At 41.3% G+C, this 17,944-nt stretch overlaps 1 protein-coding gene across 1 annotated transcript in view; it reads left to right on the top strand.

The window, feature by feature from the left end:
• Positions 1 to 17,944, top strand: part of zfyve26 (zinc finger, FYVE domain containing 26) — a 28,496-nt gene that overhangs the window by 5,505 nt on the left and 5,047 nt on the right. The window contains exons 9-35 of the mRNA XM_042388255.1: positions 85 to 173; positions 305 to 456; positions 573 to 797; positions 1,176 to 1,772; positions 1,921 to 2,085; positions 2,468 to 2,619; positions 3,038 to 3,281; positions 4,043 to 4,306; positions 4,474 to 4,593; positions 4,850 to 5,017; positions 5,274 to 5,507; positions 5,865 to 5,970; positions 6,511 to 7,355; positions 8,234 to 8,433; positions 8,741 to 8,845; positions 8,946 to 9,068; positions 9,447 to 9,623; positions 10,562 to 10,811; positions 11,179 to 11,277; positions 11,622 to 11,806; positions 12,267 to 12,403; positions 13,347 to 13,375; positions 13,696 to 13,832; positions 14,147 to 14,367; positions 15,506 to 15,653; positions 16,221 to 16,430; positions 17,488 to 17,703. Of these exons, the coding sequence (XP_042244189.1) occupies positions 85 to 173; positions 305 to 456; positions 573 to 797; positions 1,176 to 1,772; positions 1,921 to 2,085; positions 2,468 to 2,619; positions 3,038 to 3,281; positions 4,043 to 4,306; positions 4,474 to 4,593; positions 4,850 to 5,017; positions 5,274 to 5,507; positions 5,865 to 5,970; positions 6,511 to 7,355; positions 8,234 to 8,433; positions 8,741 to 8,845; positions 8,946 to 9,068; positions 9,447 to 9,623; positions 10,562 to 10,811; positions 11,179 to 11,277; positions 11,622 to 11,806; positions 12,267 to 12,403; positions 13,347 to 13,375; positions 13,696 to 13,832; positions 14,147 to 14,367; positions 15,506 to 15,653; positions 16,221 to 16,430; positions 17,488 to 17,703 (5,598 nt within the window). The remainder of the gene's footprint in view (positions 1 to 84; positions 174 to 304; positions 457 to 572; positions 798 to 1,175; positions 1,773 to 1,920; positions 2,086 to 2,467; positions 2,620 to 3,037; positions 3,282 to 4,042; positions 4,307 to 4,473; positions 4,594 to 4,849; positions 5,018 to 5,273; positions 5,508 to 5,864; positions 5,971 to 6,510; positions 7,356 to 8,233; positions 8,434 to 8,740; positions 8,846 to 8,945; positions 9,069 to 9,446; positions 9,624 to 10,561; positions 10,812 to 11,178; positions 11,278 to 11,621; positions 11,807 to 12,266; positions 12,404 to 13,346; positions 13,376 to 13,695; positions 13,833 to 14,146; positions 14,368 to 15,505; positions 15,654 to 16,220; positions 16,431 to 17,487; positions 17,704 to 17,944) is intronic.

Raw genomic sequence — 17,944 nt, 5'->3', positions numbered from 1 at the left:
CTAATCAGAAATCAATACACCGATTTAATATTTTCAACATTCTGCTGTGGTCATTTGCTTATACACCGTTTATTATCTCTTTAGGCATCAGCCAATGACTCTGTTCTGCAGGAGTTTGCCAACCTTTTGTCATCTCAGCTTGGAATACTTGAATGGTGTAAAAACAACAATCCGTAAGTATATGTTTTTTCTTGCTTTTCTTGCTTGACTAATATTTAAATCCACCTGTGTTCAGTAGCAATTTATAATTAATTTTTTTGTCATCATTATTTACTGCTTCTATATGTTGTTTCTTCCTGTGCAGAGGGATTTCCATGGAGGCATTGCTGTCACAGCTTCATACTCTTGACAATCATTCAGCCCTCTATATTCTGCATTCCTTGACTCCTTTGGCTCAGTTTGAAGAGCGCAGGATACTGGATCTGCTACAGCAACTGCCAAATTCACCAGGAACAGGTCAATGTCTTTATCATCCTCTCTATATAAATATTGGGCTTAATGCCGTAAGAATGATGTACCTTATGTTTCGGAGTAATATCACCTTGCCCAATCTTCTCTTTATTTTCTTGCAGAAGACACTGAGGCCATCAGTACTCTCAGTCCTGGTGTGCAGAGGAACATCATTTTGTTCCAGGGCTTCTGTGCCATGAAGTATGCCATCTACGCTCTCTGTGTAAATGCACATAAATACTCAAATTGCAGCGAGTGTGAGTCCATGCAGCAGCAGCAGCAGCAGCAGCAGCAGCAGCCATCCGGAACAGAAATGGACCAAAATCAAACTTCAACGTCCTCAGAAGGTTTGGAGGATGTCTGCAGTGAAGCTTTTTGATATAAACAGTAGACATTGATGTAACGAGTAGACTGTTTTAACACATGGGTTGTTTGGTTTGGTAGTGTGGTAATTAGTACAGTTACAGAAAAAAAACACTTTAGTAAAACATGTTGAAAAATTGAAGCATTCAAGCCAAATACAACTAATTTCTTGTGTAGCAAAGATAAAAGAAAATCATTCACATCTTAGAAAACATGTCATTCCACTTTGTCCACACTTTGATCGTGTTTTAAAACCTGATTGTTTAAAGCTTAGAAGGTTGTCTTTCTTTAATCACTGACCTCTTAAATATAATTCTGAATCATGTTAGGACCTTGTTTTGTCTCTTTTTTTTGTTTTGCAGGTTGTCATTTGCAGTTCCTGCACTACCTGTCAGAGTGCCGGCTCTATCTGGAGGCCGTGCCCGCCATGTTCCGCCTGGAGCTCCTGGAGAACATCTTCTCCCTTCTCTTCCTCTCCAGCGCTGACTTTGCTCTGCAAACCCAAAAGGACACAAGTCCAAATATAAACACAGGGAACACCTTTCATCCAGTCTCTTTATCAGATGCAAGAAACACAGATGTGGAACCAGGAATCAAAGCCAAGACAGATGAGACTGAGCACAGCAGGAAAGACAGCCAGAAGCAACATGCAGCCCACTGTAGTCACCTGGACCTGGGACACTTCACCCAGGGCTGCAAGGGCTTTCTGGTTGATGTGACAGCCATGGAGGGTTTTCTGAAGCTGCTGAAAGAAGGACTGGATGGCATGTGTGTAGTGGGCCAGCAGGAGGGGCAGGAGGCAGGAAGAGCGCTGCCCCGAGAGGCGGAGGTGGTGGAGAGCCTCGGCTGCTCGGTGACAGCGGAGACATTCGCGGCTCGCCTGCAGAGGTTATCCAAACGCACCGCAGAGGCTCAGTGGAGGCTGCAGATCATCACCAGCAATCAGGGCAGTGGAAGCGGTGAGATGCACACTTTAGCTTTTACTTTTTGATTTACTTTTCAATGTGGAATACCCAGACAGAAAATCAATGACAACTCAAATTTACATGCATATCACTCATCTTAATGCTTAACTCTGATTAATCCTGATGGTAAACTCACTTGCAGGTCCAGAAAGTCCTCTCCAGATGTCAACGGTCAGCTATTCTGCCAGTTCTGTGGGACGCAGCAAGAGCTCGAGTCTGAGGAGAAGGAAGAGGACGGGGAGACATGCTGCAGAAAGACAAGCCTCCATAGAGAAACACAACGGAGAAGTCAGCACAAGTACATCAGGTGAGGAATAAATATCTCACCTTTGCATATTTACTGTATCTTTTCTGATTTGGTCTGTTACAGTCACGTCAAATCACATTTAATTTGATGTTTTTCACCAATTCATGACTTACAAAAGAAACCAGAGACATCAGGTCATCTTAATAACTTTTAACTGTTTGCTCTTATATTCTTTGAGAAAATATGTGGGTAATTTTTTATGGGAAATAAACTAAACCCTTCAAAATAGGGAAGACAAGTTTTAACTTAATTAGTTAAATTAATGGCTTCTGTCTGTTCTTTATACACTAGATTGATTAAATTTTTAATTTTTAAGTTTTTCCTTTGGAGACATTTTACATATATTTGTGGACTTAATAACATATTATTTATTCTTTGTTAGATGGTGGAGGAGCGGTGGCTGGAGGTTTTGTGGAACTGGAGGTTTGTCCATGTGGAGGTCCCCACAGCTGGTTGGTTCCCGCCATGTTGTCCCCTCCTGAATCTCTACTCATGTCCTGCATCCGACGAGGAAACTTCATGGAGGCACATCAGGTCCGTATGACAGCTGGACTCAAAAAACATTTTTTTTTTTACCAACCAAAAAGTTGAAGTTCCTCATATTGATACTACTAGAACAATTACTATTGTTTCTGCTAATGATATCATATCACTACCACTAATAACACTGTCCTTTACGCCTACTACCAGTATCATTACTGCTGCAACTACTTCTCATTATGATTATTATAAAACCTAACACAATAAACATAATTAGGTCAGTTTAGCTTAGTTTAGTTTGGTATTAACTAAGGTATTGATTCTTTTACAGTAAAGACTGATTAATATGAATAAGTCAACATGACAAGTTTTAGGATACACATGAAGTACGATAACATCTGTTACACCAGCAGAAAAATAAAATAAAAATAAAATATATTGATTGTTTGGTGTTTGGTTTGCTGCTCTTCAGGTGTCTCTGGTGTTTAATCTGGAGGCGTCTGCCTGTTGCGGTGAGCTGGTGTTCATGGAGCGCTACAAAGAAGTCCTTGTGGAGCTGGGTCGGGTGGAGCAGAAGATGGAGAGCCAGTCTATGTCCTCATCCTCATCTTCTTCAGAAGGCTTGGTGTCAACAGCTGGTTCTGGGACAGGGAGGAGTCGCCTGGGCAGCAGCGGGCGGTCGACCCTGCAGGCCATCGGAAGTGCTGCTGCTGCAGGTTCGACCTTCTGTTTTACTGTTTTTCTACCTCTCGTGTGTCTTAGATTGCTTTGTTGCTCTTAATTTAAAGAATATGAATGTGTATTATACCACCAGTTCACCTTTGATTCTGAGTTCAATCAGGTGCTGGGACCCCAGTATTCCTGCTCGCAGGTCTAATTGAGCTTGTTTTATAGTGTTTATAGCAGAGGTGAAAGTAGGTAAAGAGAGCAAACATTTTTCACAAAAATTTGAGGAAAAAATTCAAGTTGAGCTCTTTTTCTGAAATTGATTTGTCACGGCATTGCATTGTGATCTACTGAGGGAATTCTTTTTAGAGAAACTGATGTTTTTTTGTTGAACAGTGGTTAAAATGGTGACTCTACTCTAGAAAAAGACATGAAAACTTGACATTTACTTTGTGTTGGCAGGCGAAAAATATTATCAAATTCCATTGTGGCTGTACTGGACATGTCATATTATCTATTGCGACATTGTTTATATTTTGCTCGTTGTCAAGGAGATGAAACACACACCACCAAACTACACTTAGGCCCATAAATGTAACATGTTTGGATAGTTAGGGTTTTTATATTTTAGGACACATCCATCATATATAACTCCTGGGGTTTTCATGTTTTAGTTTCTTATTGGTTGCCTGTAATGTGATGTGTGCTAGCACTTTGTGTGTGCTTTTTACATTTTTAAATGTTTTTATTGACTCTGACTTAATAAGACCATGTAATGAAGTTTAACAGTTGATCTGACTTCTGTGTGCAGGTGTGGCTTTCTACTCCATCTCAGACATAGCGGATCGTCTCCTCAGCACCGCCGCTCACCCGATGCCCTCACTGGAGGAAGGCTACTGGTTGAGTCGATGCTCTTCAGAGCCCTCTGGCCTCCTTTACACACTGCTGGAAGAGCTCAGCCCAGCGGCCATGGCTGCCTTTGACCTGGCTTGCTGTCACTGTCAGCTTTGGAAGACGTCCCGGCAGCTGCTGGACACAGCAGAGCGCAGGCTCAACAGCAGCCTGGAGGCTCGAGGTATGCAACCAGCATTTTAGGATGTTTTTGGAAGAATTCTTAAGAATGTTGACCCAAGTTATTTTGATTGTTGAGTTCACATAACAGATTTATTCTGACATGGAGATTTGTGTGTTGCACAGTTAGTAGTTTTTGTTCTTGTCTTTAATTCCTGTCTGCTTCCCTAGGCGTGAGAGTTGATCCAAAGGTTCCTCATTCTGAGAGGATCTGTGGATTTCCCATGGTATTACAGCAGATCAACAAGATCCTGAATCATTCTGCCACCAATAAGAGCTCTGTCAAAACAGGTGATTACAAATGCTCACACATTTTCATTGGGGAAAATGGTGAGGGTTGAAAACTGACATTAGCTGTTTTTAATACTCCACCAACAAGATGGCAATCATCTCTACTAAGGAGTTCATATTCTATTCAGATTTGGCTGGTAATAAATATGAAATAATGATAATAGCCAATTACACACAACGCCCTGCAGATGCAGAAGTTTAAAATGAAAAATTCACAGAATATACTGAACAGTTACTGACTCACTCTCATTTATAGAAGCTGTCGGGGAAGAAGTGTTTGCCAGTCCATTTGGTTGCTGCATCCAGGAAGTGCTGCTCTGTTGCCACCCAACACTGAGTGAGGAGTTCATCGCCGCTCGGCTCAGTCTTGTTCAACGCTTGGAGAACACGCTGCACATTTTGAGTACAGCTACAGACGGAGCAGGTCAGCTCAGTTAACGTGGCTTTTTAGATGCAACACAGTTATAACATTCACTTACATTTGGTGGTCAAATCAAACACTTGGAGTTATGTTTTATGGCATATCTGATGGATTGTCAAGTACAGTTTTAAAATGAAGAGTTTGAATTGAAGAATGAGAATTGATGAGATTAATGAAGAGTTACCAACAGTAGTGTTTTTATCCTCCTATTAAAAAGTCTGAATGTTCTGAATGTTTGATGTTACCTCTTGTGTAACAGAGGGAAGCGTGGGCAGCGCTCTTTTGGCGCTGTTGGTGGAACAGGCCAATCTGAAGCCGTTGGAGTTGGACGGCCACCCTGTGCGCTCCAGTATGAAGCAACTGCTTCGCTCTCTAGACCAGCTCTGTCCCTTCGAGCCAGACGGAGAGCTCGCCAGACCAGATTTTGTGCGCAGTTTCCTCGATTTCGTCAACACACTAGCATCTGTACTGGTGCGCAGCCTTAGTTCAGAAGGTAAAAAGGTTTGTCATTGAGTAGAGATGATGTAGCATTCATTCTTCTGCCTTGTGCTTTTCAGACAACAGGTTCAATAAATAATGTAGTGCATAATTCTATTTTATTAAAAATTCTTGATTATTCAGACTCCACCATCTCAGTCATAATTAATAGTGAAGGGGTCTCTGTGTTTATTTACACTCATTTTCCACACCTATGTTGTCCCAGCTGGTAATGGAAATCAAATTGACGGTAATTTGGTCACAAGGTCAATTTTATTCCAAACGTCTGCCTAAATAGATGACAGTGAATCTTCTTAATCCTCTAACTATAGCTGGTTTTATTCTGACTCGCCTCTCTTGCTTCTTCTCTCAGACCAGAGCAGTGAAGTAAAGCTGGGGAATCCGTTGCTGGTGTTGCTTCAGGCTCCATCTCAGCTTCTCTCCCACCTGCTATTTGACAGACAGGTGTCACCTGACAGGTACACAAAGTGGTTAAGCCCAATCAGCGTGAATAAGTATACATCAGCCTGTAGTCGTCATGTCACATCATGTTTTTGCTCACAACCTGACAAAGGTGTGATTGGTCGCAGTGTTCTGTATTTCAAGAGAATGCCTTGTGTAACCGAACAATGGGAGGCTGAAGTACTGTCAAAATGATGGTGTGGTTTAATTTATGCTTGACACTTCTCTACATACTTCTACATCACATTTGACACTTCTACATTTAGTTGTCAGGTCTATTTGTGATCAACTTATCTGGCCAGTCAATTATTATGTTCTGCTAAATAGCTGAATATCAACAAGAATGAGTTGAGATGATTAAACAAGTTCTGCACTGTAGAAGCTTTGCCAAGTTTCAGGTTCAATATTAATCTCAGATAGACCACAACATTCAATCTGTTAATAATGGTATGAAAGAGAGGATATAGAACTCAACTTAGATATATATATTTTCTTAGATTGATGTGAGGACAATAGCTTGCTTTTATTCTGAATTGCATGTCCCGTTGTTTGTCCAGGCTGCTGTCACTGCTGCAGCAGGAAGGTCTGCGACTGAGCGTCCAGCAGGTGATTGTCCAGCGATGCTGTGAGACTCTGCCCGTGTGGGTCTCCTGTCCAGGTGTTAAACAAGACATCTGTCCGGCCAAGAGCGACGACGGAGTGTTCGGAGTCGACAGTTTGTCCGCTCTGCTCCAACAGCACGCTCAGGAGCACGTGTCAACTCTCGGGTTCACAGAGCCTCAGTCTGACATGAGCTTTGAGTCCTCGGACTCAGGGGAAGACACCTCGACTACACCCATCAACCTCTCCTACTCTCCACCCTCTCATTCATCCTCTTCCTCCTCTTCTTCCTCCTCCTCTTTTTTTCTCACGCCTTCGGCCCTGTCTTTCCTAAAATCTCGCTCCCCTTTACTGGCAACGTTAGCATGTTTGAGTGCTTGTAAAGGAGAAAATGCCCGGATACAGTCCTCCGGATGGTCAGGATTTTTCCGCAGCGGGCATAAAGAGGTCGTCCTAGATGGAGAGCAGATTTCTCGCGAGGCTGATAACCTCCTGAAGGAGTTCCCCATTCTCCGGGCCTACCTTCACACCATGGCTGAACCTGTGCTGGGTACTCCATTAGGTGAGAGTGAGGAAGGCTCTGCTGGACTATGGGCGCTTGTCTGTGGGAAACCCCTCGTCAGTCTCCTGCTGTCTGGGCCTCAGGAAGAAGTTGCCCAGGTTGTGGCTGCCGAGGCCTTCCAGCAGGCTCTGACCTCTAAAGACTTGGGCCGAGCCCTGAGCCTGCTGGAGCTGTATGGGCAAGACTGCAGCCAGGAGGGGGCGCTGAGAGACCGTCTGCTTGCTTTTGCTGCTTTAGAAGGTGAGAAATGCTGTTAAAAGGCAGAATTTAAAGGCTCCTGGAATGGCTTTGTTGGCACTTGTATACCTCTAATAAATACAGATATGATGACAGTATTCCCAGTTACATGTACCTACATGTACACTTATTGATTAATAAAGTATTTATTAAGCAAAAATACAAAACATTTGCTGGTTCCAGCTTCAGAAATGTGAGGATTTGCTGCTTTTCTGTTTTTTATATTATTGTAAATTGACTATTTTTGGGTTCTAACTACTGTTAAGACAAAATAAGACATTTTAATACGTTACCTTGGCCACAGGTATAAAGTGATGGCCATCGGTCACTATTGTGGTGACATTTTATAGACTAAAGGTTTAATTGATCAATTAGATAAATAATCAATTAGATAAATAATCAGCAGATTAATCAATAATGAAGTGTTAACTAAATTAAGTGTTAGTTCAGTCAGTTTTCTTTTTAAATTCTTCTTAATCTCTATTTTATCAGAATAATCTCTTGATATCCAAATAGCTTTTTTTCAAATGAATCATGGCCAAAATGGCATTACAATTATGTAACACAAAAATGAAGGGCTGCAACTAACAATTATTGTCATTATCAATTAATCTGTCAATTATCTTCTCGATTAATTGAGTTGTTTTTAGTTGTTTTGTCTATAAAATGTCAGTAAAGGTGAAAAATGTTAATCACTGTTTCCCAAAGCCCTTAAAATATTTATATTTAAGAATCTGGAATCTCTCTTTCTTAAAAAATGACCCAAAATGATTAATTGATTCTCAAAACATTTGTCAATTAATTTTCTGTACTTTTGAATGCAGCAGTTGTTTCAAATGTAAGTAAAATATTTGTTGTTTATGTGATTTGTGTTTGTTCAGGTGGAGATGAAGGTATAGGTCAGCTGTTTCCCGTACAGGATGCTAACCTGCGAGCCCGCGTCGCCCTTCAGGCCCTCGAGCGCTGGCCTCTGTCGGCCTGTCTGGAGCTGCTGGAGTTCTGCCTCAATGACCCGAGCACAGAGGCCTCACTGAGAACAGACTTAGAGCTGAAGAAGAAAGAACTGGACATCTATCGCTGGGTAATATCTAGAGCTGAATTCAGATTTATTATTTTGATTGCAGAGATAGATGTATTTGTTATAACGTATCAAAGTGGTCAGACAAAAGCACAAGAGACAGAATTGTTAAGCTACAACTTCAAGGTTGGAGAGAGCTTGTGTCACTTTGCATGTCAATACTTGCTTTTGGAAAGTTTTGGAAAGTATGTACTTCTTGTTTTATCCCTGGGGCAATGTGTGATTTTAGTTTGGCGTGCAGTACATGTTTTTTGTGTTTCATTAATATAGATTGGCTCGATTTCATGTTTGTGTTCTTTCGTTCTGACAGATGTTAGATTTACAACCTCCATTGCCGTGGGCTAGTTGGCAGGAACTGAGGACTGAGTCTAAGACAAATTCTGAGTCCATGTTATCTATGATGTTGGAGGCAAAGGTATGTACAGCAGACACATCTGAATCACACACAGACACATTAATATTTCTATATCATATTTAGTCATTAATATAATATAATTAATCCCATTTTTTTGCAGGAGTTTGCTCTTTGTGCGCAGTGGGTGGAGCTGTATCCTGTTTCTGAGCAGTTGAGACTACAGCTGCAGACTGAGCATTTACTTCATCTGTTGGAGAAGGGACAGACAGATGAAGCTTTCCAGGTCTACTGCTCAACTTCTGGTTCAATTTATATTGAAATCCTTTCTTTAACTTGTATAGAACACCGGCAGATTTGTCAGAGAAGCAACCAGGAATTCATAATGTCACTGATTTGATCCCTGCTACTGACAGTATCCAATACAGTTTATGTGCTTTTGTGCAAAAGTCCCTAGTTTGTTTGTATAAATGAAAAATACTCCTTTTAAAACACATCATCCTTGTAAATGTAAACTATTTGTAGATGTTTTTTTTAAGGTCTTCATCGTTTAATGACACTCTTCAATTGTGATTCAATTATCACCATGAAAGTTTTTCTCTCAATCATTTAAATTCATGATTATGTTCATGATGTCCTTTGTCCCTATCACTTATTTATTCAGCTACTCGAGGGTCTCTCAGATTTTGTGGTCGGCCTGGACGTTTGTGAACGTGCTCTGGACCGCCGCCCCGGATTGGCTGCTTGTCACTTCCTGGCGGACTACCTTACTCTGCATTTCCAGAGGCAGGTGTCTCCGGCGCGTCGGCGACACATTCATGCCCTTCATCTGGGCTCGAAGGTTAGTAAATGTGAAGAGATGCACTGATGTAATTTTTAACAAGTTTAACAATTACAGCAGCAGAGCTCTTTATGTTTCTAAGCACTTTAACACAAAGGGAAAAAGAAGAAGATGGAAGATATCATGGAACAATTTAATCTAACTGGTTTAATCTGTAAAAATATTCACGAAAAAGTTGTTCCCATAAATTATTAACCACTATTGTGTCTTGGTTACTGCCGGGAAGCCTATCATGTATAATATTTTACTGTTAACTACTTGTTTTTGGTATTCATTTGTGTGTGTTTGGTGCTTTTGTTGTGATATTTCTTCATGTCCGACAATGAACTCCTGTCCCCGTCTTGTTGAGTGGTTGATGGTCTGTGAATAAATAACAGGATCTATCCCTGACAAAGTCTGATATGCTAAATGAACTGCACTTACATGGCGCCTTTCTAGCCTTCCAACCACTCAAAGCGCTTTACACTGCAGGCCAACATTCACCCTTTCACACACACATTCATACACTGATGGCAGAGGGCTACCATGCAAGGTGCCAACCTGCTCGTCAGGAGGGGAAACTAACGCATTCACACACACTCAGACAGTCATTTGGAGAAATTTGGGGTTCAGTATCGAGGACTCGAGGAGCCAGGGATCAAGCCGATTAGTGGACGACCCGCTCTACCTCTGAGCCACAGCTGCCCCTAGATGTTGTGTTTTAAAAATGTTGTCAATAAACCTAAACCTAAATAATTTCTGGTGGAGTGATATGGCCAATTTGCAAATGTCAAGAACTTATGGTGTGTCAGTCGAGAAAAAAATATTTATCAGATGTTAATGGATATGGTAGATGCTGTTTTTTTTAACCATTAAAGCTTTGTGTTCTCCTGCAGCAGCTGAATTGCTGCATATCTGCATGTTGTGTTAATATCAGTGAATGTGTTTCCTCCTGCAAGGTGTTGCTGACTCTGCCTCCAGCCGCCAGGCAGGACTATTTCCCGCTGCTGTCGGAGCCCCTGCTGATGCTGGAGCAGCTGTTGATGAATCTGAAGGTGGATTGGGCAGATGTAGCGGTACGAACCCTGAGGAGTCTTCTGGTCGGACAGGAGGCCGGCTTCGGTGCTGAAGACATCGATAAGCTTCTGGCAGACTACGCCTGCAAGGCACTCGACTTCTCCTGCGCCCCCAGAGAGAGGTCTCGATCTGGTCAGTGCTACTTCTGTTAACACAGAGTATCAAATACTGTCAAGTACAGAAAACTGACATTGAATGCTTCATTAGATTTTTAGTCTTGATCATATTATAAGAAAGCAGCTGTATAAGCACAAAGTTCTTGTGCAGTTTCTTTATGTTGAGACAACTTGTTTGTTTTGCACCAGTATTGAAAATTTCCAAAACTCGGCCCTAACACTGAGACATACACTTGACAGTATTGACACATTACTGATGAGACATGTTGACACAAATCCACACTCACTGATGAGGACGTTCTTGCCCTCAAACTCAGTTTGTTACCAGTGAATAACAAATATTTATGAAGTGCCAAAACACATGACTGCTGCTTGTTTTTCAGACTCTGTAATCAGCCTCCATGACGCACTGATGCAGTGTCCTGCTCAAGACATCTGCTACTCAACGCCCAGTCGACTCGAATCCCCAGCACCCTCTACAAGTGAGACCGCCTAACAGTGATGTTTTGATACACTTTCAGCCACATAGAGGCACTGCTGGAGTTGATATATTCTTGTCCAGCTTAGCTTGGAAGATGCTTGAGTCTGCCATCTGTTTTTTTGTCTTCTCTCAAACAACAACGGACGTTTGCAAATGAACTAACTCTTAGTTTAAAGAAACACAAATGATTATCTGTTTTTGGATGGCATTTCATATTTCTTCATACCTAGTGTAAGTTAATTGCTAGGTGTGCTACTGTTGATTGAAGGTCCTGGTTTAGAAACTTGTTCTCTTATTGGTTTTGTTTGTTTTTTTTATTGTGTACTTACCCATGTTTAATTACAGCCAGTACGCCTACGCACACATCATCCTCCTCAAACAACACAGAGAGGGATCGAAGCTCAGTAGGGAGAAAACGTCGCTCGCCTGCCAAGTTCCAACCTCCGGACCAACCCCCAGCCCGCAAGGACTGGGTCCCTGACACCCTGCAGCATGTTTGCATGGTCTGCCAGCGTGAGAGGTTCACCATGGTGAGGGAGAAAAACAAGTGTTGTAACAAAGTGAAAAGAAGCACTTTCTTTTTTATATATAAAATATACAGTGTTGAATTTATTTTTTTTGGTTTTTACAACTTTTATCAGACACAGGGCTGGATAGGTGAATTTATGAATTAAAATAAGTTTGTAAAATGAACTATTTACTAAGTATATTTAACATTGTTAGTAAGGGTAAAGTCACTGACTGTCTAAATCATACTAAACACCAAAACCTCTTAATCAAATTGAGAAATGAATGTTGAATAAATATGCTAGATTTTGTAATAAAGACTGTAATTGTCAGACCAAAATGAGATGAAAAAACTGAACAGTGAAAGTAAACTAAGACGAGAATAACGTTTTAATACCAGGCGGCTCAAAAGGAGTATAATCCAGATCTTATGTTTTCTCTGTAAATAATGGCCATTTGTCTTATTTTTTTTCTCTCTTTTAGTTCAACAGACGGCATCATTGTCGGAGATGCGGCCGCCTGGTTTGTCACGCGTGTTCTGAGAAGAAAATGCCTGTGGAGGGATGCCTGGGAGATGAAGTCAGAGTCTGTGACCAGTGTTACGCCTACTTTCACCCAGAGTAAGACGCTTCAAGTGATGCAAAGCTCACCACTCTAATAAAATCTTAAGGGGGAAATAAAAGCGGCACTGCTCAAAATAGTGTGTTTGATCTCATGCAACATGTATTTTAAGGTATTCCTGCACATGATTTATCACAGCAGACTCACCACTGGAAACTGCATATGAAATTTAACGTCTGGGAAAATCAGGTGTAAAATCTGTGGCAGTGTTTTACCAGACACAAGGAGGGAGAGAGACGGATAGCAAAAGAGAGAGAAATGCAAAATAAAAATAGAAATTTACTTTATTTAGGAGCACCAATGCACAAATTAACCTTTCTGTTTCCCTCTCGTTTATTTTTCCTGACTTTTGATGGCTCATATTAGCTCCAATCCAGTGTGATATGATTGAAGCAGCCGGTAATACTTATTAAGTGGGCAGTTATATAATCTGTTTACAGAAATAATCTAGTCAAAGGAGTTTAAAAGTTTTTCAAAAGTCACCCACTGATTTTTCATAACTCATTCAATTACGGATCTTTTTGTTGAGCTGATGACATGAAGATATTTAACTAATATTTCCTCACATCCCTCATGTGGGATGAATACATGCTTGCAGATCCAAAAGCAGCACTCATTCCTTTCCAGACATGCACAACAGGAGTCAAAATAGCACTTTACGCAAATCAGAGGAACCACTGCTAACTAGTAATTAAAATGTAAACCAGACCGTGTAACACTTTTTAATGTGTCTGACTTGAGAAATAACAGGACAGAGCAAAATTTGGGGTCTGAAAATGGTCACCCTTTAGTACAGAAGGTCTTTAAAATGTGGTGGGGTTTTGCAGCAGGGCCAGGGTGGGAACCTGACAGGGAACAATCTAGATACAGACAGAAGCAGGCAAAAAAAAATGTGATTTGAAATGTTTCTGTGTTTTTTTTTTTCTTTGCTTCCATGTGCAGTTCAGATGATGAGCTGGAACCAGTTGAAGGTAAACAAAGTAAAATTGTAAATTTTATGTCATCGCTTTCATGTGAACTATTTCCCCTTTGCTATATCAGTGTGAGAAAAATGTCTCAAAACCTTTAATTTAACTGTAAAAGCAGGATTAATAATGTGTAAAATCCTGATACATGCATTCTGAAAAATGTGCAAAATGTACAGTACCAGTCAAAAGTTTGGACACACCTTCCTATTCCCTTGAATGAGAAAGTGTGTCCAAACTTTAGACTATCACTATACAAATCAGTAATGTAAAGACGCTGTACTGACGAGCTTTCACCCAGTCTCTCTGTCTGCTGGTCTGTGCAGTGGCTGGAAGTCCAGTGGTGACAGAGGAAGCTCTTGATGGGATGCTGCATCTGCCTGAAGTGGTCCAAAGGCAGATTCAACTCGGCACAAACCCTGCAGAGAACCAGTTGCTGCGGAGCGAGTTCTACTTCGAACAGGTTTGAACGTTTATCATTACACAGGATCTGACGGAACTGCCTTGTTACGAGTTACTCATTTTCAGCTTGTTGAGGATGAATGCCAATACACGTCATGATTCACAGTTCATATCCTGTTAGTTTGATTATCTTAAACAGTAAATATAATTATTGTTTCAGTACGGTATGTCAAGTCCAAAGTCATGCTGCATATTTCCTGCATCCTAAACAGCTGAAACAGTTGACAAGAAACTACTATTATTCAGTTGTCTTCTAGTAAAATGAACCCAGTGAATACAGTGAGACTAATTCTGCACTTTCGCTAAAACTTCAAGGCTCCCAGCGCGTACCTCTGCGTGGCCGTTTTGTCTCTACACAGCGACCAAACAGCCTGCGGTCATCAGCTCATCAGCCACTGCCGCTCCCTGTCTTGTAAGCTGACCAACCCGGAGGTGGACGCCTGCCTTCTCACAGACATCATGCGGCAGCTGCTGTTCAGCGCCAAGCTGATGTTTGTCAAAGTTGGCCGGAGCCAGGATCTCGCCTTATGTGACAGGTGAGACGCAACCCCAGGTGGAGACTGGAGCCGAAGTATCAAAATTTAACTCTTGTTCAAGAAGGAGCGTTTCGCAGTGCAACACACAGGATGAGGTTACAAAGAAAAGGGCTCCTGGAGGGGCGCCTACATCGAGTTTCAGTTCTTCTCCCAATCTGTCAAGTACAGACTTCATCGATAACATCATGACCATTTTCAGTTCTCCTGTTGAGGAGCCAACATGCAAAACTGACCCCCAGATGACATGTCTCACCCTGTCTCCAACTAATTTTATTTTCTACATCTTCCTCTTTACAAATATAATGCTGAACTTCCTTTAAACTTAGCTGATGAGTCTGCTGATGTTGCAGTACAAGACAGGAACAATTCATCATGATCAATATAAAATAGTAACACACATACACAGTTTAATCATCATTTTTATAACAGGGTGTGTGGTTTTTTTTAAGGAAAATGGGAAAATATTTCAACAGTGGGAGAGTGACACAATTCCGGTGATATATTAGAGAAAGATGCAGTTGGGATGTTATCTGTGCTTGGCAGAGGAATAATTGAGGTTTCAGAGCCATGGAAACAACCAGCTGAATATTTCTAGGTGTTCTTAAAGCTACATCAATCCATTTTTGAAGAACCCCCAAACAAGCTGACAGACACATGCCACTGACATTATCACTTTGCAAACAGTTGACACAGAACAATATTGGCATCTCATTGGAGCTGGTTTTCTGGATACCTGGTTAAGTGTAAGTCTGGTATGTTCTGTTTTTTTAAGCTCTGGTTTGGTCTCCATCACCTCCTGAGAAAATATGCGGGTCTTTTTTCACAAGCTAGTAACTGTAAAACTAAAATAATTAGCTAAAGAGACTAAAAATTTCTCCGGAGCTGCAGATTTGGGTAGTAATTCTCTGGAAGGTAATTTTATTCTGTGGAAATCGAAACTCATGAGTCACTGAATTATGACAGTTGAGGTCATGTCTGACGAGTGTCAACCCCAGCAAATAGAACCCTTATCATCACTTATTTCAGGCCAATTTCTTAGTCATCTCTGTATGTGTGTCTTCCTCTTTTCGTCTCACATACACACACAGATTGTTCACTTGCTTCTTCTTTCTCTTTTATTTCCTCTCTGTTTCCACAGTTACATCAGCAAAGTGGACGTGCTTAAGATTTTAGTGACGGCCAATTACAAATATGTTCCTTCTCTGGATGACATTCTGGAGACCTCTGCTGTCACACGTCTCCGTAACCAGCTGTTAGAAGCGGAGCATTATCAGCTAGCAGTGGAGGTGAGGCAGATGGTGCTTTATTTTTGGAATATTATTTTATTTGTATGTGTATGGACTTTTACAGAAAATGATAATCTCAAACAAAGAGAAGATTACCTGATTGAACTATCAGCTGCTTTACATCTGTAGTCCCTGGGCAACAAATAAAGTAAATACAAATACAAAATACAAGAGATACTAACTGTGTTGGACAATTACTCCCATAGTCACATTTCAATCATATACACTTCCCACCCGGATTCTGTTTCATACTGGATTTGAATAGATCAGATTAATATTCATTGTACCTGTAGATTTGATTGACTAGTAAAACGTACACTTACAGCCTAGAGGTTCTCAAGTTTTACTTGCCACACCTGTGTTGTTAACATTGCATGTTTATGTGCAAGGCATATTTATTTGCTAGCGTACCAGCCTCTCCTAGGATATTCAAAAGGACAAAAGAGTATTTCAGATTAGGAGATCGTCACACATTTCAAGATAAAATACTGCAGTAGAAGGAAATATGTGTTAAATAAACAGAAACATTAATTCTTATTGTGACTGCTTGTTTTGCTGCTTCGGTAGGTTTCTACCAAGAGCGGCCTGGACCCAGGCGGTGTGTGGCAAGCGTGGGGCATGGCCTCTTTGAAGGCAGGGAATCTATCAGGGGCTCGGGAGAAGTTTGCCCGCTGCCTGAAGGCCCCAGTGGACCGCAACCAGCTCAACCTCGGTCCCTTACTGCTGCAGGAGATCGTTCAGCACCTGGAGACGACTGTAAGACCCACTCTGGCCACGGTAAGAAAAGGCTTCAATGTCATGACATTATGGTCTTATTCTGTGTCCAACTACATCACTACTGTAATGGTTGGCCTCCGTTATAGCCAGTACAAAAGCAGCCCTTTGTAATTACTGTAATTTATCCTGCATGAGCACTACACTTAAACATCTGCCAACTTGAATCTGTTCTGCAGCAGTTTTAGTTCAGTCAAATTATAAATTCACTCTGACCTTTGCGAAGAGAGCTTGTAAACATGCTGAATGTTTCCTCCTCCAGAGGGTTTTAGCTGTATATCGCAACACTAGTGGAGCAAGTTTACAGTTGCAGGTGGGGATTTTTACAATGACTCCAAATGCAATCTTGAAATCAGTAGCAGTACAGAAGCAATAAGAGTGTGTGTGTAATCGTTTTGTAAATAAATTCAGAGATAGTGAGCCATGAGTACATAACAGCAGCTAGAACATAAACCTGGCCAGATATGATTGATGAATCAGCATAGTATAAAAAAATTAGGTGTGGATAAGGAAAAGGGTTAAAAATGAATAGAACATATGTATAGGAACTCTAATCTATATTTCTTCTGCAGTGTCATTTTAGAATAACATATATAGAGTAGAGGTCATGTACAGTCATTCCTCTGGTGGGCACATTCTGGAGTCCTACAGAGAGTACACAACTACTTCACCCCTCCCGACTCTGGTACATGATACCTCAGGAATCTCCCACTGTATCGGTTGATGCCAAGAGGTCTTGGCTTCTTCACATTGAGAGGAGGCCAGTACATTCTAGCATGAGTGGCACTTGCACTTACATGTGTGATGTGTGTTGGCCTGGATTAAAGTGGGAGTATCCAGTGAGAGAACTTTGACACGCTCGTGTGGTTCTTGATTCTTGGTTGTGGTTCAGTGACATTTACTGTACTCTATCTGACCCTGTCATACTATGATTTAAATAAAAGCACCCAAAGTAAGACTTATGTTGTGTAATGTCAAGGTTGCAAGGTTTACACGCATACATTTATGACCCTTTGTGTGACTTTCTGTGCTGTGTTTGTGTTTCCCGTGTCTGTGTCAGTCTCCCGGTGAGGACATCTTGGCGTCCCTGCGGGAGCTGGAGGTTGCCCTGTGTGAGTCCGGTCCTGTGGAGAGACCAGACACACAGATCCTGAGCAGCAGCCTCCACCAGGAGTGTCTCTACTACCTGAACACATACGGCACTCACCTGGCACTGATCAGCTTCTATATGCGTCATGACTGCATGTCAGAGGCCCTAACATACCTTCTCAACAAGGTGAGGCTTAGTTTATGAATTTAGACTCACAGCTGACACTCATCCTGAGAAATCTCACTCCTTTTTTAAGTTAGCATTGAGTTAAATTAGATTAGCTAGATTAGATTGAAAGTACAGTAAAAGTACATCCACTAAACATAGTACAACATGCCATTAAAAAAACATAAAACATATACAACATACAATAGTGCAAATGGGCAGGTAGCAGCAGGTAGTTATAAATAATACCAGAGAGCAGATG

This window comes from Thunnus maccoyii, chromosome 16, assembly GCF_910596095.1.
Source record: "Thunnus maccoyii chromosome 16, fThuMac1.1, whole genome shotgun sequence".
NCBI lineage: Eukaryota > Metazoa > Chordata > Actinopteri > Scombriformes > Scombridae > Thunnus > Thunnus maccoyii.
The sequence above is the reverse complement of the archived record's forward strand: the minus strand, read 5'-3'. Positions and strand labels throughout refer to the sequence as shown.